The sequence below is a fragment of the Antechinus flavipes genome, chromosome 2 (genome assembly GCF_016432865.1).
Source record: "Antechinus flavipes isolate AdamAnt ecotype Samford, QLD, Australia chromosome 2, AdamAnt_v2, whole genome shotgun sequence".
In the NCBI taxonomy this organism is placed as follows: Eukaryota; Metazoa; Chordata; class Mammalia; order Dasyuromorphia; family Dasyuridae; genus Antechinus; species Antechinus flavipes.
This window is the reverse complement of record NC_067399.1, coordinates 578,134,357-578,160,773: the sequence shown is the minus strand read 5'-3', so window position 1 is coordinate 578,160,773 and position 26,417 is coordinate 578,134,357. Positions and strand designations below refer to the sequence as shown.

Sequence of the window (26,417 nt, the reverse complement as noted above, 5' to 3'; positions counted from 1 at the left end):
AACTCTTTGGATTCCACTTGCATAGACCTAAACCCAGGTCATCTTGCCTTTGAGATCAGCTCTTTCTGCAGAACACTTCGATGCCCTCTTTTGCAATCTTCTCTAGACTATCAGAAAAAGTTCTTTTGATATCATTGCCCAAGACAAGTAGAAAACTTGTGTGCTCCTTTTATAGTGGCTCTCTAAGTATACGAAGCACATCTCTTAACTGTACCTCATGCTAAATGAAATTAGTGCTCAAACTTGTTTATAATCCGTGAGAAGTGAAGGGAAGTAATTAAAAACCAGATAAGCTGGTGCATATCTAAGTTCCATATCCTGTGTGATCTGTGCTGGGATATCTAAGTAAGTTTCTGGTCCATGCTGACTTGGTCCTTTTTTAGCCTAGCATTAATGCCAGTTTCAGTCATAATTCTGACCTCCTTCCTTCCTAATCTGTCTGGCTGGATACCCTCCCACACCTTCTTCTTTCTCCTTGGTGTCTAAGTCAATTTCTCTTGAATCACTTATGTTAACGAAATTTTCACAGATTTAAACAAACACGATTATTTTTCTGCAGGGAGTATGGCTACTAACTGGATATCCTTGTTTTTTACATTGGTAAGAGTGTTAATTTAATACATGTTTGCATGGGAGAGAATTAAATATCTGTCATTCTTATTCCCTCTTTTCCTCCTCTTTTCTCCCAAAACCAATTGGAAGAGACATGCCATCTTCAAAAAGATGGAAGCTATATAACTATAACCTGATGGATAATTTTAGAATTCATAATGTTTTTTTTAAATTAAAGCTTTTTATTTACCTCCCCTAGATGGCAGGTAGTATAATACATATTAAATATGTTAAAATATATGTTAAATCCAATATATATATGTATATTTATATAGTTATCTTGCTGCACAAGAAAAATAGGATCAAGGAGGGAAAAAAACTGGGAAAGAAAATAAAATGCAAGCAAACAGCAACAAAAAGAATAAGAATGCTATGTTGTGGTCCACACTCAGCTCCCATGGTCCTCTCTTTGGGTGTAGATGGCTGTTTTTATCACTGAACAATTGGAATTGTTCAGTTTGATTTGGTTTGAATCATCTCATTGTTGATGAGAGCCATGTCCATCAGAATTGATCGTCATATAGTCTTGTTGTTGCCATGTATAAATAATCTCTTGGTTCTGTTCATTTCATTTAGCATCAGTTCATGTAACTCCAGGTCTCTCTGAAATCATCCTGCTGATCGTTTCTGTCACAACAATAATATAACATAACATTCATATATCATAACTTATTCAGCCATTCTCCAATTGATGGGCATCCATTCAGTTTCCAGTTTCTTGCCACTACCAAAAGGGCTGCCACAAACATTTTTGCACATGTGGGTCCCTTTCCCTCCTTTAAGATCTCTTTGGGATATAATCCCAGTAGAAACACTACTGGGTCAAAGGGTTTGCACAATTTGATAACTTTTTGAATGTAGTTCCAAATTGCTCTTCCTAATGATTGACTCTATTCACAACTCCGCCAGCAATGTCAGTGTCCCAGTTTTCCCACATCCCCTTCAACATCCTCATTATCTTTTTCTGTCATCTTAGCCAATTTGAGAGGTGTGTAGTATTATCTTAGAGTTGTCTTAATTTGCATTTCTCTGATCAATAGTGATTTAGAGCACCTTTTCATATGACTACAAATAGTTTCAATTTCTTCATCTGAAAATTGTTCATATCCTTGGATCATTTATCAATTGGAGAATGGCTTGGAATTCATGATTTCTTAGATGAGTTTTTTTTTTCTTTTCCCACTATTGCAGAGCATTACTGTTTTATGGCTTTGTAGACATCTTTAAGTTGCTGTGGCCAAAAATTAGTAATTTTTTGATTATCCTTTTATTGATAAACTTCTCTAGACTTAATTAACCTAGTTTTGGTTAATTTGGTTAATTCCCCCTGGTTTTAGAAGTAAAGAGAACTGATGATATAAATGAAGATTTGTCTTATAGGAAACCATTACAACTTGTTAGTACCTGCTAAAGCTTATGCCCCCTTGGCATATATTTCAGCAACTCAGGGGCACCTCCATGAATAATGAATCATACAAAACTGTAGTGGAAGATATCTCTTCTCACCCTTTGACAATCTGTTAATCTCTCCAAACAATCCTAGATTCTGAAATAGATATTTTATTAATCATTTTGGCTTTCTAATGGAAATTTGACTTTCAGGATTAACTGAGAAAGTGGTTATGGATCCGTGTTCCTCTGACTTTAGCTTGGGATAGAGAAGTGTTGGAAATAAGTTAAAGTGGTAATGGCAGGGCCTTACCACAGTTTTCTTATTACAATAGAGCCCCAGGGAGTATAGAGGGTTTTTTCTAGCCTGTGTCAGTTCAATTCTTCTGTTGTTTTGCCTGCATCTGGCCTTTGCTCTAGTATTTCCCAACTCTTTTTATTCTGTAACATTTCTAGATGTCTAAAATTTCCATGATATGTTATGGGTTATGGTTGGTGGTGGTCAACCTGAGAATAAAGTGTTTTGTGTCCTAGTTGGTACAGAGAATAGCTAATTGGGAGACTTATGCCTTGACTAAAGTAATGGAGAGAAAGTGAAGTCTTATTAGGATGGAGGAAATAAGACCAAGGAAGAAATTATAGATAGAATATTATAACTTAGTACCGAATTTTGTTAAACCAGTGAGCTATTCAAATTAGTATTCTTTCTCTTGATTATGGTAGTTGGGAAGGTATTATGGGGAAAATTGCTTGGTAAAATGGCAGCATAGGTTTAGGAGCATGTGATTCTGTTTGTTGTAAGTACTAGAACTCTTGGGACTCTAGCCTTCGAAATGTGATCCTTTTGTTTATTTCCTTCTCCTCTTCAATAGCACACATCTACAATATATAGTAGTATCTTCTCAAACTACATATTATTGAAGGTTGCTTTATCCCAGGTAACATGATATAAAACTATTAAAAGCTGTAGTTAAATTCATTAGTTACATGGAAGATATACTTGAAAAATGTGATGCCACTTGAAAATATGTAATAAGTCACCGAGTCTATGGACTTATTGGTTCTGTGTGGTCTCGGCAGTGATTCCTGGGCATCTCTGCTGGGTTTTAGGAGAAAGGATGAGGATAGGAAAAGGTATCAAAAGATGGAAGGATACCTTGTAATCTCTGTATCATTTCCCTACTGAGAAGGATTCTGGTCATAGAACATTTAAGCTGGAAGAGTCAAAAATCCTAATGTGTAAAGAAATTTCCAGTTCCTTCATTTTGTCATAGAGAGTAGTCCTGGGGAATCCACTTGTCTGATGTTGAACTGGTAGAATTTGGATGACACTTGAATTCTAGTGATCCCTGCTATAGTGCTTTTTCCTTCTAGGAATAGTAAAAATCCCTGTTCTATTCATAATTAAGTTTATATCACTTAGATTACTATAATAATGCAATATTTAAGTTATTTAAACACAATCCAACTTTTGCTTTGTTTTGATTAATTATAAAGGATATTCCTTTGAAATGATTCTTCCTTTTGGAAAATGAGGCCTGAAAGAGGAGATCCCTATGGCCCCCCAAAAATGTTAACACTTATAGAATATCAGTAATTTTCAAAGACCCTGATTAAGTTAGGAGCAGGCCTTTATTTAAAATATTTCCTATACATATTCTCCTTATTTTAGGTACTTATTGGGCTAGCAAACTTCATTTTATATTACAAAGGAGACAGGAAAAGGACATATATTTGGAAATGAATGTGATCTTAAAAGGCATCAATAAAAACCAGAAAACATTTGAAAATTACATATATATTCATGGAAGCAATTAAGTCCCAAAATAAAAACTTTTTTGGAATGGGAGTTTTTATTAGTAATATTTGAGAGGAAGGAAAAAATGGTGTAAAGAGGTAATTTTGGAGTGTGAAGCACTTCAGAGGCTTGTGTGTAGTGAAAGGAAGAAAGAAGGACTTTAAGTGTCTAGATACTAGAGAAAAAACTCTGGGTGAGGAGAAAGAAGTTCAGTTTGATGGGAAGTAGCCAAACATTTTGGACTTAGCATTTTGCTTTATAGCCTGTTATGAAACTGCTTCTGTACCCCATGAAAAATGGAGACTTGGTGTAGATTTCAGAGGCTTATAATAATAATAGAAATGTCAAATTGTATCTTGTAAACTGTGTCATAAAATAAGTCATGCTACAAAATGTCTTTGTGTATATGAATCAAAGGAAATGTTTAACTGGGGATCTGACTATACAGGGAGGAAATTAACTACTGATATTATAGGTATAGAAACTAATTTAGCTTTGTCTAGTTTGAGAAACAAACTTTATATCTTTATCTGGATATATCTGCCCATCTACTGTGTCTGATCAGTTCCAAGACTAGGCCTTTTTCTTGGTATTTCCAACATAGCTTGCCTTTTGTCTCTTGATACAATTCAGATAAGAAGGGGAGAATTCAACTGGGAAAAATCTTTGGATCAAGTATCTCTTTTAACAAATAATTTAAGAATTTCTTAACAGAATGTGAAGTAGTTATTAAGAAGAAGAATGCAAAAAAAAAAAAAAACAGTTCTGAGATTTTACCTCACATCTAACAAGTGAGAAAATGTAATAAAAGTTGGCTATCATGAATATAGGCAGAATTATAGGAAAATAGTCACACAAATGCACTTTGGATGGAGCTGTGCATATTGGTCCAACCCTTCTAGCAATTTGTAATTATTTATTTTTCTTGAGAATCGTACAGTTTAGAGCTAGGAAAAAACATGAAGGCATATGACATTAGAACTAGATGAGACTGTAATCAAAATCTAAATAATATTCTGATTTTACAAGATGAAGAAACCAGTCTGCAGTGGTTAAATGATGGTGCCCAAAGCCATGTAGCAAGTTGGTGTCAGAGCCAAGGCTAGAGCCCAAATCTCCCAAATCCTAGTCCAGTGAATGTTTTTTTTTTACTCAATATCATGCGGTATAGTGCTTGAATTTTAAAATTAGTTACTTATTCCCTTGTCTTAATAAACAGGAAATATTGATGTAGATCATTATTAATGAACATAAATTATTGTTCTGGTGGAATGTGACTTAAAATCCTAGACTATTGAAAGTATTGAAGGGCTTAGCTTGTCCTCTTTTAATGCAGATTCTTTTTTTTTCCCCTCTTACTTCCATTTATCACTATTATTGTGTTGGTCTTCCCTTTACCCCAGAATCCTTTCAAGTTCACTTTGCTCTAATTAGGAACAGCTAAATGTTCCCAGACAAGATAATCATCCAAGCTTATTAAATCAGTAAACTAAGATTCACCTAAAATTCAGAATCAATAGACTTTAGCTCAAGTTAAAATTTAAAGAAAAAAATGGATTTTGTGACCACCATCCCCCTCCCATTCTTTATAGAGTTCTTTTTCATTTACCTCACATCCATTTTACTTCTAATTTCATGTTAGTGGGTCATTTGTACATTTATATTTTTAGCCTTTACCACTTCTTGGGGCAGTAAGTTCCATATATTTGCTGCCAAGATCACGAAATTGTACTTTTATTTATTTTTTTTAAAAACCCACTTATTTTCTTCTTATATATATTTTTTCCTAAATTTTTTTTTTATTTTGAAAAAATTTCTTTACAACATTATCCCTTGCACTCACTTCTGTTCCGACTTTATCCCTCCCTCCCTCTACCCCTTCCCCCAGATGGCAAGCAGTCCTATACATGTTAAATACGTCACAGTATATCCTAGGTACAATATATGTGTGCAGAACCGAACAGTTCTCTTGTTGCACAGGAAGAATTGGATTCAGAAGGTAAAAATAACCCCGAGAGAAAAACAAAAATGCAAACAGTTTACATTCATTTCCCAGTGTTCTTTCTTTGGGTGTAGCTGCTTCTATCCATCATTAATCAATTGAAACTGAGTTAGATCTTCTCTTTGTTGAAGAAATCCACTTCTGTCAGAATACATCCTCATACAGTATCGTTGTTGAGGTATATAATGATCTCCTGGTTCTGCTCATTTCACTTAGCATCAATTCATGTAAGTCTCTCCAAGCCTCTCTGTATTCATCCTGCTGATCATTTCTTATAAAACAATAATATTCCACACCATTCATATACCACAATTTACTCAACCATTCTCCAATTGATGGGCATCCATTCATTTTCCAGTTTCTAGCCACTACAAACAGGGCTGTCACAAACATTTTGGCACATACAGGTCCCTTTCCCTTCTTTAGTATCTTTTTGGGGTATAAGCCCAGTAGTAGCACTGCTGGATCAAAGGGTATGTACAGTTTGATAACTTTTTGGGCATAATTCCTGATTGCTCTCTAGAATGGTTGGATTCGTTCACAGTTCCACCAACAATGCAAAAGTGTCCCAGTTTCCCAAATCCCTTCAACATTCTGCATTACCTTCCCCTGTTATTCTAGCCAATCTAACAGGTGTGTAGTAGTATCTCAGAGTTGTCTTAATTTGCATTTCTCTGATCAGTTTGAATTGGAACATTCTTTTATATGAGTGGAAATAGTTTCAATTTCATCATCAGAAAATTGTCTGATTAAATGAAGTCTCTGATTTCCTATTCCTTTCTCTACTTTCCCTTCTCTGGACTTCTTTAAAATTTCATGTATCTAAAAGATTATAGAATTATGAATCTAAGACCCAGAGAAGATGTCATTTTTCCAACATCTCAGAGTTAAGTGGTAAAAATGGGGATGAAGAGTACAGGTTTAATTTTACTTATTTAAGTGTATCTGTAATATACATGTAATATAGTGAATATAGTGAAAAAATATATATGTATTGTGTAATATAGTGAATATAGTAATATAGTGAAACATATAGTAATATAGTGTAATATAGTGAAATATATATAATATAGTGTAATATAGTGAAAAGACCTGGGTTCAAATGAAGACTTTTCCACTTTCTAGCTATGTGATCTTAGGCAAGTAACAAAAGATTTCTGATCATCTCCTTTCTGCATTTGTAAAGGAGAGTAATAATACACAAGATACAAAAGTTGATTGTGGAATACTCATACTAGTCTATTCAACTCACAGAGTCAAAAGCCATTCTGTGATCAACATTGCCTGCTCACAAATAGATGAGAAAAATAAAGAACTCCATCTTCTTAAGCTACTTTTAAAATATAAATAATTTGTGCAAAGCAGGTTATTTGCTTTCTTTGTTTTGGTTGTTTTGTATTTCCCTTCAATTTTCCTCCCTTTCTTTAGCAAGTTATATGGTGAGGTTTTTTTTTCCTTTTGTCCTGGTAGAATATAGAATTTAATTGTCTTCCTCTACTGTTTGTCTTTAAAGTTTAAATTTATAAATTCAGTTTTATACAGATTGAATATTTATCGTTAGTTTGGGTGACTTGAAGTATATTTTTAGGCAAGCTAATCTTAGGTAGATATGCATAACTGGAAGAAAAAAAGCATGTAGCCCAGATCCACTTAAATATATTTTTTACAAAAATAAAATTTATTTAAAGTAGCATAGATATTGATTTCTAGTTTTTATCTTTAAGCAACATGATACATAATTTAGAGAAAATTTAAACATGTAGTTATCCAACTGTTATTAATCACAACTTAATTTAATTGGTTTTTCTTACTTTGTCTTAAGTAGAAAATTTTCATTCATTCTTACCCATTCTTAGAATTTGAAGCATATCCAGAATTTGTAGCATATCCAGAATTTATGTCCAGCTTAAGCTCATACCCTGGAAATGGATATCAGCTCTTCAATTAATCCTTATAATGCTTTCTACTGTTCAATAGCCAAGATTGTCCTGTTCTTCCCTTTAATTTCCTTAGCAACCAACTGATCATTATCTCTAATTGTTCTCTGCTTATCCTAAGAACTTCAAGTCTCTTATTATTTTTGCAGCAAAATGCTACCTTTTTCTTTACAGCTCTGTTCTTCTATTTCTCCATTTTCTTGTCTCTTAGAGAAAATTGGGAGAAACAGTAGGAGGTATGTGCTTTACTTGCACATGGCAAAATGATCTTTTCCCAACATTTTTACAATTGGAAGATAATTTTCCTACATTCCTGAACAATTTAATTATATATTCTTTAAAACTTGAAGGAAAAAAAAAACTGTCAGTACTCTGGGATTGGCACCATGTAAATCTTCTCTGAGCTTTACCTTCTTCATAGCACCTGCCCCATTTCAATCTCCTTTATTCTAGTAGATTTTTCATCTTAAATTTGGTCTTAAATTAAATGAACCCATAAGAAACTTATGAAATGCATGCAGAATGCAGAAATAAAAGGATAAAATAGGTAATGAGATGATTTTTTTTTTAAACCGATGCAGTTTTGAGCCATGGGCTCTCATGGTTGCTATAAAAGTGGATTATAGTCATTTATCCTCTTGGGACAAAGGTTCCTTCCAGATGAACAGTTCCACAGCTTCCCTTTTTCATTTTTAATGTTATTAATGCTTTTCTTTTTGTTTATATCATTGTTACTTCCTACTGACTTCTCTCTCTTTGCCCAATAGGACATTTCCCTGCAATAAATAAGTTTAATGAAGCAAAACAAACACATGGGTCATATCTGAAAAATCTCTTCCTGTATCCTCTTTCTACTTTGGTGTCAAGAGTCAGGAGCTGCCCTAAAGAATTTGATGCTTACCGTGTTGATCTATTCTAAAGTCTGTCAGTGTTGTTTTGTCTTTGTTGTGGTCATTGTGTAAGTTGTTCCTTTGGTTCTATATCAGTTCATACAAGTCTTGGCAAGTTTTGTACTTTCTTATACTGCAAAAATACAATGTTCTATTCACACAGCCTAATTTGTCAGACATTCACTTGTTTTCCACTTCTTTCAGAGCTTTTATTTTTTTAAATCATGTTAAAAACACAGTTTCTCACATGGGAGGGTTTTTTAAAACTTAATTCTGTTTCTTTTTATTTAATAAAAAATATTTTCTATTTCTTTCTCTTTTCTTTTACCTCTCAACTTGAATAAAAAAAGAGAAAAATTAAACTCTTATAACATATGCAGAGCCAAGCAAAACAAATCCCCTCATTGACTATATCCAAATATTTGTCATTTTGTGCCTTGAATCCATTATTTCAGTCAGGTGGGTAGCCTGCTTCATCATCTTTCCTCAGAAATCATGCTTAGTCAGTTCTTAAATGAGAGTTCTTAAATGTTTCAAAATTATTTGTCTTTACATTATCACAATTTTTAATAAAAATTATTTTGGTTCTGCACATTTCACCCTGGTGAATACAGGACTGAACCTAGGTTTAGAAAATCTTGAATTCAGGTTTAACTTTAGAAACTAACTAGCAGTATGACCTTGAGCAAGTCACTTAATCTCAGTTTCTTTATCTATAAAATGGGAACAATAATAGCACCCACCTCTCCAAGGCTGTTATAAAGCTCAAATAAGAGATTTATTATGTGCTTTTAGCACACTGACTGGTTTATAGTAGGCATTACATAAATGTTAACTGGTATTATTATTAGAAAGTAGGTTACCACCGGCCCCAAAGTCAGAAAGACCTGAGTTCAAATTTGGTCTCAGACACTTAACATGTCACATTTCCTAGCTGTGTGACCCTCGGCAAGTTACTTAACCCCAATTGCCTCAGCAAAAAAAAAAAAAAAGAAAAGAAAAGAAAAGAAAAGAAAAGAAAGAAAGAAAGAAAGAAAGTAGGTTATATAAGTCTTCCCATTTCTGTACTATTTTGCCTTTTTTTTTTTTTTTTTTTTTTTTTTTTAGAATGCAATGGTATTCTATTATATTTATATACCATAATTTGCTCAGCTAACATTCAGGTAATGGGCACTCATTTGGTTTTCAGTTCTTTGCCACCACAAAAAGAACTGCTATAAATGTTTTTGACCACATACGTGAGTTTCTTTTTCCTTTGTTGTTTTTAGGGAATAGATCCAGTGCTGAGTATTGCTAAGTACTGCTAGGTATAATGTATTGCAAAATAATTTTTAGATCAGAGTTCCAAATTGCTTTCCAAAAACATTGGACCAACACACAACTCTACCAACAATGTTTTAATATGTCTGTTTTTCCCTCAGCCCCTCCATCATTTGGCATTTTTCTCCTTTCAACTTTACTAATATGATGTGAGAAGGACTTTCAAAGTTGCTTCAATTTTCATTTTTCTAATTATTGGTGCTTTGAAGTATTTTTTCTTTTGCATAATTATGGATAGCTTGGATTTCTTTCTTAGAAATCTACCTGTTTGAACCAGGAGATCATTATACACTTCAACAACAATACTATATGATGATCAATTCTGATGGACATGGCTCTCTTCAAAAATGAGATGAATCAGATCAGTTCTAATTGTTCAGTAATGAAGAGAACCAGCTAAAACCAAACAAAAATACTATGGGAAAAGAGTGTGGACCACAACATAGCATTTCCATTCCTTCTGTTATTGTCCGCTTACATTTTTGTTTTCCTTCTCAGGTTATTTTTACCTTATTTCTAAATCCGATTTTTCTTGTGCAGCAAAATAATTGTATAAATATGTATACATATATTGTATTTAACTTATACTTTAACATATTTAACATGTATTGGTCTACCTGCCATCGGGGGTGGGGGAGTGGGGGAAAAGAGGGGAAAAGTTGGAACAAAGTTTTGAAAAGGTCAGTGCTGAAAAATTATCCATGCATATATGTCTTATAAATAAAAAGCTAAAATAAAAAAAAGAAAAGAAAATAAATCTACCTGTTCATATCTTTTGACATTTATTCATTGAGGAATTACATATTTGAATTAGTTCTTTATATATCTTGGAAATGAGCACTTTATCAGAAAAATTAGCTTCAGAGTTTTTCCCCCCCAGTTAACTATTTCCCTTCTAATTTTAGCTTGTCTACATTGGTTTTATTTGTGCAAAAACTCTTTAACTTTTATGTCATCACAATTTCTCATTTTATTTTCTATGACATTCTCTATACCTGGTTAGTCATAAACTCTTCCTCATCTATATCTGCTTTGTTCCCATAATTTGTTTATGATGTCACCCATTATATCTTAAGTTATGTATTCATTTGTAACATTTTGATATAAGATATGAGATATTAATCTATGCCTGGTTTCTGCCATACCACTTAACAATTTTCTCAATAATTTTTATTGAATAGTGAATTCTTAGCCACTGTATCTGGAATCTTTGGGTTTATTAAATACGGATCTTGAAATCTTAAATATTGATCTTGAATAATTTTTTTAAAGTCCAAGTCTAGAATCATAGATTTGGAGTTGAAAATTATCATCTAGTCTTTCCCATTGCAGATCTGCAACTCCAGTTACAGAGTTTTAGTAGTTCTGTAAAAGTGAAGTAATTTGTCTGAGTCTTCCAGTTTGTTTCTATTTGAAACAGTATTTAATCCAGAATATTCAAACTTGAAGCCAAGTTCTTATCCACTATGTCATATCACCCTTTTAGTGATGTAATTAATAAGAATAGATTAGCATATGATAATAATTGGTCTTAAAAGAGGAATTAAACTTTTTCCTAAGAAAAAAAGATACTGAATCATAGATTTTCTTAAGGGTAAATTTATCTACATTTTTGGAATAAATTATTTATTTCATACTGGAATTTGAGTCTTCATGAGAGAACAAGAAAATGTAGTGTGAATGTCCTTTAGTCCAGCCTCAGGCTTAACAACCTCCCTTTTGGATTCAGGATCTGTTTTAAAAATAAATATATTTTTCTCCAGCTCCTCTTTTCCTAGGAAGCTCATAAAATGGAATTGTTGTCTTTTATTATGAAACCTTGATGAATGGTTGTTTGCTAATTTGTTCTAGATAGATGGTCTACTGTCAATGTCTAGAGTGATCCTAACCACCAAAGCAAACACTAACTTCATTCTTTGTTTGTATTATAGCTGGCATCCAGTTTCCAGTCATGGGGGACATGAAAACCCCAGATTTTGATGACCTTTTGGCTGCTTTTGACATCCCAGACCCAACTAGCCTTGATGCCAAAGAGGCAATCCAGGCCACCAGTGAGGAGAATGAAAGTCCTCTGAAACCAGCAGGAATGTGTATAGATGAAGGTGTGTCCTTGACTCATTCAGGGTCAGCTCCTGATGTCCCAGCTGTGAGTGTCATTGTTAAGAACACCAGTCGCCAAGAATCATTTGAAGCAGAGAAGGGCCATGTTAGCCCCACTCTTTTACATAATGGATTCCGGGGACCTGAACTTCCCCCAGATCCCCATGGCTTGGGACACAATTATGGGAAATTTGATTCTAGTTTTATGAATGGAGATAATAGTAGGAGTTACTCTGACAAGTTGGACCCACCGAAGTCAGAGCCTTTACCAACATTTAGCCAGTTCAGCCCAATCTCCAGTCCAGAGCCGGATGATACTCTCAAAGACAATGGGTATGGAGAGAAACAGAAGCATTCTGAAAGCCCTTACTTCCCCCCACCATCTGTATACATCTCCACGGGAACTTCAGCCCTGGAGGTGCTTGGGAAGTTTCCTGTTCCAGAACTGAGTATGTTTGATCATTATTGCAAAAAAGAAGAAAAGATGGAACTGCAGGACCACCAGGAAAGTAATCTAGTTGCTAGTGAGAAGGAACATGATCAAACCATTGAGAAAGTAATAGAATGTAAGAAGGAATTGGTAGATGAAGATGAGTTCTTTGAGGAAGCTCTGACATTCAATAATATCCCTGGCAATAAAACTGGGGACTCCAAAGGTCTTGTCTCTGAGCTGAATGTTTGCTCATCAGTTCCTCCACGACAGCGCCTTAAACCAGCTCATTCTAAGTTGTCCTCTTGTGTTGCAGCTTTGGTGGCCCTTCAGGCCAAAAAAGTGGCTGGTATTTCAAAGGACGATAAGGCTAGTATTACAAAAGAGCATTTAGGACCCATTAGAGAAGGCTCTAAGGGTAGTCCCAAAATGCCCAAATCACCAAAGAGTCCCCGAAGTCCAACAGAGACCACAAAAAAGAGCATCAAGCCTCCAGACAGCCCTCGGAGCATCTGCAGTGACAGTAGTAGCAAAGGATCCCCATCTGTGGCAGCCAGCTCCCCACCAGCAATTCCCAAAGTGAGAATCAAAACCATTAAGACATCATCAGGGGAAATTAAGAGAACTGTCACAAGCATCTTGCCAGATCCAGATGATCTGAGTAAGTCTCCAGTTGGGTCCCCCACAGGCAGTGCCACTGCAGAGGAGAACAGTGTTAGATTCTCTCCACTGATGGCATCGAGGGACTTGCCAGAATGTGAGACCTGTAATATCTCTACCCAAACTGCAGATGATCTTTTTTCAGGGTCTGCTGTGGATGCAAAGAGCCCTCTGGGTGATGGGAAAGGAGATGAAAACATGAGCAAGCCCAATGAAACTTCATCATCTTGCCTCAACTCTAGTAACAGAATTTCAAAAGTGACACCTGTGGTCCCTCCACACAGCAAAAAGCAGCAGCAGCAGCAAAATCTGACAGTACCGGCATCTCCTCTGGCTCCTGCCAATCTCCTCCCCAAAGCTGTGCATTTGGCAAATCTGAACCTGGTCCCCCATAGTGTTGCAGCGTCCGTCACCGCCAAGTCTTCTGTGCAGAGGCGGAGCCAATCCCAATTAACACAGATGTCAGTGTCTCTTGTCCACCAAGTGAAAAAGGCTGCCCCTTTGGTTGTGGAGGTCTTTAATAAAGTTCTCCATGGTGCCAATCCTGTACCCATATATGCCCCAAACCTCAGCCCCCCTGTTGACAGCAAGATTCGATTGCCATCCAGTGGTTATTCCTGCCTGGAATGTGGGGATGCATTTGCCTTAGAGAAGAGCCTGAGCCAGCACTATGGCCGGCGGAGTGTCCACATTGAAGTTCTCTGTACCCAGTGTTCTAAGACCTTGCTCTTCTACAACAGGTGCAGCCTGTTAAAACATGCCCGTGACCATAAGAGCAAGGGACTTGTTATGCAGTGCTCCCAGCTGCTCATGAAACCCATCTCTGCAGACCAAATGTTCTTACAGCCCCCTGCAAACTCCCCAGCACCAGCACCCCAGCCTCTCCCTTCCTCTCCTAAAGCCAGTCCAGCTCCTGGGAGCATCAACCCTGCTGCCCCTGCGATGCCGCTCTACCCAGACCCGCTAAGACTTGTTCGCTATGGGGTCAAGTGTCTTGAATGTAATAAGCAAGTACAGGATTATATAGCCCTGGCTTCTCATTACCAGAGGACAGCCGAGGAGACTGAGGGGCTGGTAAGTGAGCTCTGCAAATTAGACTTCCTGGTTTGTCTGCAATAAGTGTGAATAAATGCTGTAGTGACAAGCAAATGGGCATGTAATCTTGGTTTATGAACCCTTTGGGAGAATGACAGCTCCTAATGTAATTGGCTTTTATTGAGAAAAGTCACCTCTGTGTGATTGAGGAACATATCTGAAGTAAATTACAAGTATAGATTGTTGATTGTTTCTCTCTTAATTAAGATTAGTAGTTTTGTTCCACTTCAGAATAGTTTTTGATGTTCCAGGGACAGTATCTTGGGTACTATCTCACTGGCCATGACTCAGAGCTTTTTTGCTCTCACCTCCCTCACCTCAACTGCATTTTCTCTCTCTGCCCATAATTGCAACTACCTTTCATTACAATAGTGAGAATCTCATTCTTTTGTCTTTCTGCTTTGTTGTGGGTAGCTCTATTTGATATTCATTTCTTCTACTTTTTTCTTCTTCCAGATATTTAGTAGACATATTTCTTTTCTTGGTTTCTTTTTTTTTTTTTTTTCACTTTCACTATAACAACTATTTATTTACTATTTCTTTAGTCCCAGGCACATTGTTTACAGAATCAAAAATGAAACAATTCCTGCACACAAGGAGTTTACAGTATGCTGTATATAGTTATAGCCTAAATATGATCAGAATACAAAATGTAGGTGGGGGTGAGAGTAGAAACTGGAGAGATCTGGGAAGGCCTTATAAAAGGGACACCTGAACTGAATCTGGAAGGGAGAGATGGACATTGAGGTATTCATTCCAGCAGTGAAGAATAGTTTAAATGAATGCCCCCAGGAAATCTCTATTAGAGGCTTTCTCCAGCCTGGCACTTATTGTTCACACTCTCCCTCCTTTGTCCATCATTGACCTTTGTTTGTTCTAAAGAAGAAAAGAATTTGTCTCAGGAAGTGAGAGAAAGTATTAGCCTTGGATTTTATGAAATAGTGTCTCAGTCCCAGATTAGGGTTGGCTCAGAGTACTTAGGTAGGGATTCAGGCTCAGCATTAGAGGCAGGAATAGGTTGGTACTTTTTTCTTCCATTCTGGAGTCTTATAAATCCATAAGTAATCTCTGCCTTTTTTTATGTTTTCCCTAAAACTCAAAAGCGCTTGTAAATTAGTTTCCCTAATTGTCTTGTAGGTAGGAATAGTTGATTCTTTGCTGTTTTGACTACTATTTCTCTTCAGTGGCTCTTTGGCTAGGCCATACCTATGACAGTTCTACCTGGAAAGATAGAGGGCAGGATGATCATACTGGTTCCAGCAGTGAGTTGTCTGTAAGTTTTTGTGGTTGATTAGTCTAGAAATTGGGTAGTTCTAGATCTTTTATTTCTTCTAGCTTGTGAGGAAATCAGATTCAGGGAAACTTCAGGGGAAGAAATGTTACTCAAATAATGGAAAGTAGAAAGGCTCTTGGATTTAGAAGGGACTAATAAAGAAATCTAAAGCGAGGGGAAAAGGCAAACAGTAAATATATAATTTACTCTGTGTAAAGTATGGCGGTCGGTCCAGAATTTGCTCTCAAGGTCAAACCAGGAGCTTGGGGGATGAAACATGAAGGCACTAAGGTCTAAAGAACTTTTTTCTCTTTAAATAGGGAGATACAGAATTTCATAGTTGGAAGGAACAGTAGCTATGTCATTCAAACCCAGATCTGGAACAACAACAACAACAACAAAAACATCCAGTACAGCATACTGAATAAATCATCCTGAGTCTCTGTTGAAAGCTTCCAAACCATAGCCTGTTCAACTTTGAAGTGTTCTAATTGTTAGAAAGCTTTTTACCTGACATCAGACCTAAATTTGCCTTTTTGCTCCTGGTTCTGGGGAGTTGTTTTACTCTTATACGGCCTCTTCCTCTTTCCAGACCTTGAAGCTGGTCAACTAGTGTGTCCTGCATGAGGCTTTTTTTCCCCTGTAGATGAAATCTCCCCCTTTTTCTCATCTATTCTTTATGTGATGGGGATTTGAGTTTCTTTTTTCCTCCGTATATACTTTTATCTTTTCAGTGCTGTTGTTCAAATGGTATCAATTTCTGGTAGAAACAAGGACTACATATTGACTTAGAAGACCACAAATTAACATTATCTATGGCCTATTGTATTTTTATTTTGTTAAACTTTTTAAAATTACCTTTTAATCTAGTTAGGGCTACTTGGAGGGTTGTGGACTTGGTATTTTGATCCATCTATTGTAGATGATGTGTGACCTGGGCAGAATTCTCTAGGACTTTCATTTTCTATTTCTTAGATGATATGACTTTCAGTGAAGTCTTACATTGAAATAGCTTTTTGGTTTAGCACAGTCTACTGCTATCTTACTGAATAATAATAATAATAATAATAATAATAGTTAACTTTTAGCATAGTGCTTACTATGTGCCAGACATTGTGCTAAGGGTTTCACAAATATTTTCTTGTTTGATCTTTACAATTCTGGGAAGAAAGTTCCCATTCTTATTCCCCTTTGACAGAAGAGGAAACTGAGGCAGACAGATTAAGTCACTTGCTCAGGTCACAGAGGTAGAGTCTATGATTGAAGTCAGGTCTCCTTGTCTCTAGGCTCATTGTTATTTCCAGTATACTATCTAGCTGCCTAGCTTACTGTCTACTAAACTCTTAAAACTTTTTTCTGATGAACTGTTCTCTGATAGTGGCTTCCTCATCATATGCTTTTGAAATCAGTTTGAAATCTTACATTTGATCCTATTGAAGTTCTTATCCTGGATTCAATCCAGTGTCCTAACCAATCATGGTCTTTTTGGATCCTTACTCTGTTATCCAGTGTGTTAGGTATTTGGTAAATTTACTGTCCACACCTTAATTGAAGACACTGCTAAAAATGCTTCAAAAAGTACAGGGCTATGCACAGAACTCTGGGACACTACATTGTTAATCTAGTCCTTTTTTTTTTTTTTTAATTTTTTTTTTGTGCTGAGGGCAATTGGAGTTAAATGACTTGCCCAGGGTCACACAGCTAGAAAGTGTTAAGTATCAGGTCCTCCTGACTTCAGGGCTGGTGCTCTATCTACTGTTCCACCTAGCTGCCCCTGTTAATCTATTCTTAAACTGACATTGAGCCATTAATGACTGGATTGAATCCAGGCATTCAAACAATTCTGAATATGTCTAATTGTACTGTCATCATTTAACACACATATCTTCATCTTTCTCACAAGAATAGTATGAGATGTTTTATCAAATGCTTTGCTAAAATATCTACAGCGTTCTCTTGATCTGTCAGTTTATTGTGTATCTGAAGTGACTCAGATAGGTTTTAAGTTCAGCACGGATCTTTATGAAATCCAATAGAAAAAGAAGAGATTTAGGAATGAATAATTCCCTGGGCTAAGAGGGAAGAGAATCTTGTTCTATAGAAGGCTAAGCTGCTCTTTAAAGTAGAAAAAATTAATTATATTGGTATTTTTTGTTTTTACATTATCTTTATTCTTAAGGAAAGTGCAACCTAGGATAAAAATTCCTGATCAATCCCAGAAGCACAGTTAATAGACAAGAGAAGAAATTTTGAACTGGGCAAATCCAGGCAGACCAATTTAATATTTTATTATTTTGCCTCAGACAGTGTTGAAGCTCACTCATTCAGAGTGGAACACAAACTCTTTACTGATGATGCATGCTGTGATTCTTTCTCTTCTCCCTTCTCCCCCTCCCCCCCCCAGACTTGCCAGGTGTGTCAAATGATGCTACCCAATCAGTGTAGCTTCTGTGCCCACCAGCGCATCCATGCACACAAGTCTCCTTACTGCTGCCCAGAATGTGGAGCACTCTGCCGCTTGGCCTATTTCCAGACCCATGTGAAGGAGAATTGTCTGCACTACGCCCGAAAAGTGGGCTTCCGGTAAGTGTTGCTGGACTTGTACATCTTCTCTTTGCACCTGTAATTTCTGTCTAAGTCTGGGCCACTCTTTGCTGCTTTCTGGAATCTGGATTTGAGAGATGCTTTAGGGTCTGACTCTGGAGACATTGAATTATGGCTGCTTTCACATTTGGCTTATGAGTGACATCTGATTGGTAGAGCCAGGGACAGACCTGTTTCTTGGAAAACAGGGTAGTTGTAAGGGACTTGTTCTGCCACTTACATAGCCACTTACATTGCAGAATGAGGTTTTTACATATGACTGACTTAATTATCTAAGACTCTGCTTTTAAGGATCTCTCTCTGGATTGGGCACACCTTGCATTTTTATTTAATCAGGAGGAGGAAGAAAAACAAAGAGGAGGGAGATGTTTATGTATGGAAATAGTTTAGTCTTTTTTTAAAAGGACATTTGTTGATATATATGTATGCTTATAGTGCATTAAAAATTGTTCTTATGTAACTTGTCATTGTTACTTTACGTTGATGCATTGTGTACAACTTAGTTTGCTTATAAAATTATGTTTGATAGGTAATGGTTTTAAGTATCTATCAGCTCTGCTAAGTGTTCTGACTGTAAACCCACTGTTCCTTCCAATATATTGTTTTGCATTTCTAGATATGATTCTGGATAGATCATTGTATGGTAATGATGATTTTGACAGTAATTATAAATCTTTTAATGTAACCTGCTTTTAAATGTTAAAAAAAATTCTTAACAAATGGAACTATAAGCAGGAGTCTAATGTCAATTTTTGCTACTTTATCAGAAACAAGCAGAATCTTGAATAGAAGAAAACCCACATTCTCTAATAAAAGCAAAATATCTTGTTTTTCAATTGCTTTCTAAAATGTTGTTAGTGTTACTGGTCTTCCATAAGATAAAGCAGATGCAGAAAATTGTTTTCAGACAAGAATCCAATGTAGGAAAAATCTGAATATTAAGTACAGCTGTAACTATATAGAACTTATATTTTATCACTCTCTATCTCTATCAATTATTTACATTTCTTCTGTATTTTTATACTATATTTTTATAATCCTTATGGGTTCCATAAAGCTAGAATCTATAGGCCAGATCTGAATTAAGATTTATGTTTATTTCTTCATTGATGTATTGCCAAATTCTTTTTACTTCATATAGAAGATAGTGATTTGAGATTATTGAAATTTCATAGAATGCTGTATAAAGACTTTGCTACTTATCTTCTAAGTAGAAGGAATATCCTTGGTAGGATTCCAGACCAAATGCCTGATTTTAATTTTTCCTCTATCAATATTTAGAAGGTACTATTCCATATCATATCTTAAATAGGCGGCTTATTTTGTATTTTAGTCAAGTGCAATAGCAGTTCTGCATCATTGTTGATACTCTTATTATTCTTAATGAATTCAGATCAACTGGGCCAAGTCAACTTCATCATAGGTAATTAAAGAACCTTTGGTTTTGATTTTGAATCATTGTCAGTAGTCTTTGAAAGATTGTGGAGTATCAACAACAGGTATCTGTGAGGTGCTGTGCCATGTGGTGAAGATACAAAGGCAAACATGACATTGTCTCTGTCCTTTCAAAGTTTCTGAGAGTAAGTGTATTCAAAATAAATACAGAGTTCTGTATGGAGAATAGGAGAATTGTCTCAGGATCAGAAAAAGAAGTGTTTTTGTCCTCTTCTTTCCCCTTGTCCTTCCTCACCAATATTTTGCTTCTGACCACCAACTCCCTTTGTCCTCTCTTTTGTCAGTCCTTTACCCCTTTCTTATCCCTCTCTCTTTCTACTTCTGTTCTCCTTTCTATTAGTCTCTCCCTTTACTTTCCCTTGCCTTGGTTTTCAAAAAAAAGAAAATAAATGGGGTCTGTAACACACTACATGCTTATGAATATGACTTTTATTCTTACAGTTTTAGAATGTATTTGAAGGGATGGCTAGTGAACATCTAGAAAAGGAAGCAGTGATCACAAAAGAGGTCCTGTCAGACTAATTTTATTAAAATTTTTTTTTCAATTAACAAAAACATTTTCTCTTCTTTCTCCCCTGCTATCTCCCTTTTACCCCACTGAAAACAAAGGAAACCAAAACCCTTGTAATAAACATGCTTAGTCTTGTAAAACACATTCCTTTTTTTGACCATGTCTTTAAAAAATGTCATTCTTACTTGAATGCATCATCTCTCTGTCAGGAGATAGGTAATATGCTTCATCACTGGTCTGTTGAAATCATGGTTGGTCATTACATTGAATAGAATAAGTCTTAAAGTCTTTCAAATTTGATTGCTTTTGCAGTATTTTTGTTATTATATAAATTTTTCTGATTCTACTAATTTCAGTCTGCATCAGTTCATATAATTCTTTTTAGAATTTCCTGAAGCATTTTACCTTTTTTTAGAGTCCAGTAGTATTTCATTATATTCATATACCATAATTTGTTCAGTCATTTCCCTATTAACAGACACTCTCATGATTTTCAGTTCTTTGCCATCACAGTATTTTTAAAAATTTATTTTATTTGAACAAACAAAATAAGAAAAACAGAAAAAGAAAACAAAATAAAATAAAACAAAACAAAAGAGAACATTGTCAGGTTCCCAGCTTAACATCAGGGAGGATTCAAAATATATAACAACAAATTATCAATCAAGAAAGTATATATATTAGAAGAAATTATGTTCATAAATGTCCATTTCTTCTTTACTTCCTTGTAAATTGTTCTTTTGTTTTCTTATGCATGTTATTTATTTTATTCTTTCCCCCTTTCATACCCCACCCCTTTTTTAAGGAAAAAAAATAAAAGTACTATAATTTGCTATTATCTTCTTCCCTTTGCTTCCCCATCTGCCTATCCCTCTTCCCTTATTTATTTATAGATTTTGGAGGGTTCTATACCCTTCATGGTATATATGCAGTGTTGCCTGTTAAATCCATTCCTGGTGTGAGTAAATTTTCACAACTACAAGCCCTCCTCCCTCCTCTGATGCCTCTGTGTATATTCTTTCTCTGCATCTCATTTATATAACATAATTTTTGTTTTTACCTCAACTCTACCAATCTTTCTTTTGAGCCACCCTATTGTTGATGTGAATCTTAAACATATAGTATATATTTCCCATGTAAAAAAACATAAACAAATTGTCTTTGAAATTGATCTTTGATATTGGCTCTTATATGTTAATTTTTCTGTTAACTTCATATTTGGTTGATAGAAGGTCCTGAAAAATCTGCAAGTTCATTGAAGGTCCATTTTTTTTTCATTCAATATTATAGATAATTTCCTAGATATGATATTTTTGGCTGCAGGCCTAGTTTGATTGTCAGTATATCTACTGACATCATATTTCCAGGACTTGCAGTCTTTTACTGTAGCTGCTGATAAATCCTGTACAATTCTAATTGTAGCTCCAGCATTCACAATTTTCAGGCAATCCAGTTATTCTTATATTTTCTCTTCTTGATCTGTTCTCTAGATCTGTCATTTTTCTTTAAGATGTTTTACATTATGTCTTATTTTTTTTTTTTCATTCTTTATTATGTTTTGTTATTTCATGGTCTCTCATAGCTTAACTGGCTTCCCCTTGCCTGATTTTAATATTCAAAGAATTATTTTCATCTTTGAGGCTCTGTATCTTCTTTTCTAGTTAGTTAACTTTTTCCCCATAATTTTCTTGTTTTTCTTGTATTTATTTATTTATTTTTAACTTTTCCTTAATGTCCTCATTTTATTTTTAAATTCTTTTTTGAGTTCTATAAATTCTCTGTGCAGGGTGCTATTTCACATTATTCTTTGAGGTAGAAGCTTTTTTTACTTCACTGTCTTCTGAAGATGAACTGTGGTCTTCCCTGTTCCCAGAATATGTTTCTATGGTGGGATTCTTTCTTCTTCACTGGTTCATTATTTATTTGTTTGTTTTTTAATACGAGATATTAGTATAAGCACCTAATCATGGGGTAAGGGGGGTAGTGCCTCAAGCTTCCCTTCAGCTTTCCCTTCTGAGCAGAAACCCCAAACCAAGCCCTCCACCCTCCTGCTCATACTTGTAGCCAGCAGCGTCCCTGCCCTGTTGCTTCTGTACTCACTTGGTGCTGGGTTCCAAATCAGCCAAATTTCACTCAATCTTCTGGGACTCAAATTCCGAATCCACAAACAATCTGGGAAGTGAAAATCTCTGTAGTTTCTACTTAGGCTCCAGCCACACCTAGCTAGCCCAAGGGGTCCCCATTTGATGTTTTTGTGAAGCTAGCCTGGAAGTGTTGGAACTTCATATAGGTTAATCCTGATCTGAGGTCTTTCTTCAGATCTTGTTGGGTTGTATCAGGAGGACACCTCTGTTCTGCCCCAAATTTTTATTTTTTATCAGTTTATGTTTATCCTAAGGCACAAATTTGCTTTATTTGTGGAGGAAATCGGGAGAGCTTAAAATTTACCAACCTACTCTGACATCTTCCTAGAATTATCCCCTACTATAAATATTCTTGTTCACACTTGTCAGTTTCTTTTTCCTTTGATTTTTTTTTTTTTTTTTGGAGGGGGTGGGTGGGTGTAGACCTAATCAATGTATTGCTGAGTTAAAAAGAATCATAGACTGATTAGCAACTAATTTTGGGGACAGAGTTCCAAAATGCTTTCCAGAAAGGCTAGACCAATACACATCTCTACCAACAGTGCATTAATGTACCTGTTTCCCCTCAGTTCCTCCAACATTTGTCATTTTTTTCCTTCTGTCAACTTTACTAATCTGATAGGTCTGAGGTTGACCCTCAAAGGTGCTTTAATTTTCATTTGTCAGATTATTGGTGATTTAAAGCACTTTTTTATATGATTGTGGATAGCTTAGATATCTTTCTTAGAAAACTGCCTGTTCACATCTTTTAACCATTTATTCATTGGCTATGCCTCTTCTCCTTATAAATTTGAATCAATTTCTTACCTGTTTTGGAAATGAGCCCTTTATCAGAGAAATGTAGAGATTCCTCCCTTCTCCCTCCTCTCCTCCTCCTTATTCCCCCAATTAATTGTTTCTCTTCTAATTTTAGTTTAGCTACATTGATTTTGTTTGGGTAAAAACTTAATATTTTCTGTGATTCTCTGTATTACTTGTTCAGTCATGAATTCTTCCTTTATTCATGTATCTCAAAGGCAATTGCATTTCACTACAGTAATTTCTTTATGATACCTCCCTTTATGTTTGGTATATATCCATTTGGAAGTTATCTTTAACTTCATTTTTGTTTTTGACAGGATAGAATAGATTGGTAGATGAGAGAAATGCATTAAATTTAGTTTATCTAGATTTTAGCAAAGCATTTATCAGGCTCTCTTAAGCTTTTCTTATGGAGAAGATGTAGGGAAGTAAACTATGCAGTAGTATAGTTAGTTGAATTTTGAATTGGTTAATAGAAAATCCAAATGGTAATCATTAGTGTTTCAACACTGAAACATAGACTATGTTTCTGGACATGTTGTCCAACAGAGTTCCTCTCTTAGCCTCTGTTTCCTTTTTGGCCTCTCAGTTAACTAAGAGCTCTTAATCTCTGATCCTGTGATCCCCAGAGTTGTATTCAAATCTTATCTCAGACTGTTCGGTTCTGCAAACATATATTGTATCTAGGATATACTGCAACATATTTAACATATATAGGACTGCTTGCCATCTAGGGGAGGGGGTGGAGGGAGGGAGGGGAAAAATCGGAACAGAAGTGAGCACAAGGGATAATGTTGTAAAAAAAATTACCCTGGCATGGGTTCTGTCAATAAAAAGTTATTATAAAATAAAATAAAATAAAAAAATCTTATCTCAGGCATCAGTCAGCTTTCTGATCATGTTGCTTAACTCTGAGAGGTTCAAGTTGTTTATCTGTAACATGGGCATTTGTGAGGACAGCCCTTTGCAAACTTTAGAATTTCACATAAATGTGACGGATTACTTATTAGTTTCACGTAATATTCTGAGAAATCTATAGCTCTGTAGTCTATGGTTTTTTTTTTTTTTAAGTTTTGCCTTTTAAAAGTTTACACAGAAAAAAGGTAGTTTTCATGTTTGTTTAGTTTATACAAGACTATGACAGATGCACCTTTTTAATAATTTTGTTCACTGATTTGTCACATATTAAAATCAAGACCAGTGTAAAGCAGGGAAGGAAAACATGGATTCCCGTAAGTAATTTTGTCTGTAGATAGTGCACAAAATCCAAGCAAAGGAAGAATTTCCTGTTAATGACAGTATTCTTACATTGGGCCAGACAATACATTGCCCTGGAGCTCTATAACACCTTCATGTCATAATGTAAAAAAGATTGTTTTAGCCATCTATGCTGCAAAAAAAGGATAAAAAAAATGCCTTTTGCCCAGACTATAATATAGTTGGATGAGCAACCTGTTAAGGAGAAGAGAGAGAGAAGAGAGTATGCATTTTTATTTGTATGTAAAATTTTGGACAAGTACTATGGATGAACAGTGAACTGGACCTGAAAATTAGTAGGAAATGAAGAGAAACGCAGGCATTTGGGAAATTTTACACTGCTTTTAGTGAATCCAAATTGCTCATTGCTGCAAAATCCTCTTTTTAATATCATTTATTCTCTTAGCATATTGCTGAATCATGAAAAATAAGATCTTGGAAGAATCAAACTGAAAAGTATCTCAAAGAGCAAAGAAGAATATATATTGCCTAGATAAGTAGTTTAAAAGATATCATTGAGAGCTTTAGCTTTCACATCTATTAAGTACCCTGCCACAGCTAATATTCTGTGGGTTTATGAAGCTTCATAGATCTATTTGATGAAAAATGGAAATAGGCTAGTTATGGTGGACAAAACTTCCAGTAGCCTGGGATGGATCCACTTAGGGGGCATTTAGGAATATAAGCCTGAAAAATGGAAAATGTTGTGATCTGTGTATATGGATTTATCAGCCCTGAGTTGTACTAGCGTGATCATGGAGGGAGCACTGGTCCTGAAGTCAGAAAGATCCTAATTCAAATGTGACTTCAGACACTTACTAGTTGTGTGACCCTGGGCAAGACAGTTAACTGCTGTTGGCCCTGATCCCCTGGAGAAAGAAATGGTAAACTATTCCAGTGTGTATGCCAAGAAAATCCTATGTTCAGTATTGGTGGGCTGTGGTCCATAGTCATTAAGAGTCAGACATCATTGAATAACACCAAAGTGTGTACTATAGCCTTTTTGGCCTAATTAGGAGGACAGAAATATTCCCTAGCCCCTAGATCAAAAGATTACCAGAGAAAACAATGAAAGAAAAATTTGCTGAATACATATTTCCTCTCTTTAAAATGTCCATTCCTCTAGAGGTAAAATTACATTTTGTTGACAGGTAATGTGATATAGTAGAAGGCAAGATTTAGATATAAGAAAAGCCTAGGTTGGAACTCCACTTCCAGTAGTTATTATGGATGTATCCTTTTTGAGCTTTAATTTCTTTGTCTGTAAAACGTAGGTGATAATGATGCCTGTGGTGTGTGTTTACTCAGAGAAAGCAGTGTGACACTGGATAGAGAATTCACCTTGAAGTAAGGAATCCATTAGTCAACAAGTATGTTTAGCTTTGGACATATACTAGTGGTATGACTGTGACTTACCAGACAGAATATACCCATCTGCTTTGATGAAGGAAGTTTGCACACCATGGAGTTTCCCACTCTGATAAAATTACACATCCAAACCTTCTTGCCAAGAAAAAAATTATTTTTCAGGGTTTTCATGAGGATAATATGTATAAAGCATTTCACAAATCTTAAAGTTACTATTTCAGCTGTCATTATTATTATTTGAGTTATGTTTGTAGGCTGAGGACAAAAAGCATAGGAATGTAATTGATTTGATAATGTATTCTAATATAAAGATGTGAATACACACGCATACATATAAACAATAGTTAATTATTGTCCCATTGTTGACTACCCCAATAGTCACGTGGTAGTTAGTGTCCATGATCCAAAGAGTGATAGCTTGACCTACTCTTTAGGTAAAGCTTATCCAAAGCCACAAAAACTATGACTGGAACCCCCTGAATTGAAATAATTGAAGCAAGTTCTCTGTTTTGCTATCCTTTAGTGGCCCAACCTGTTCAGCCCTCCAGGGAATTAGGAATTTGAAAACATTTGTATAGCTAGCCAGCTAGAACATTTTCTTGTGCTCCTGATACCCAGAAATAAAAACACAAGTAAGTAAGCAAATTCTTGCCCCAGAGAAGCTTACATTCTAAATGAGAAAACAGTACTTAAAAGAAGAGTTGGGAAAGAACTGGGAGAGGGTTTTCACTAAGAGTGGAGGCAGCCAACAGAAGAGGAGTAAATGAAGTC

The 26,417-nt window shown here is 35.5% G+C and overlaps 1 protein-coding gene across 1 annotated transcript in view; it reads left to right on the top strand.

Annotated features, from left to right (window-relative positions):
* The window catches only part of ZNF592 (zinc finger protein 592), a 70,457-nt gene that overhangs the window by 32,073 nt on the left and 11,967 nt on the right, over window positions 1-26,417 (top strand). Inside the window, exons 2-3 of the mRNA XM_051981210.1 lie at window positions 11,880-14,212; window positions 17,911-18,089. Coding sequence (XP_051837170.1) covers window positions 11,900-14,212; window positions 17,911-18,089 — 2,492 coding nt within the window. The 5' untranslated portion in view covers window positions 11,880-11,899. The remainder of the gene's footprint in view (window positions 1-11,879; window positions 14,213-17,910; window positions 18,090-26,417) is intronic.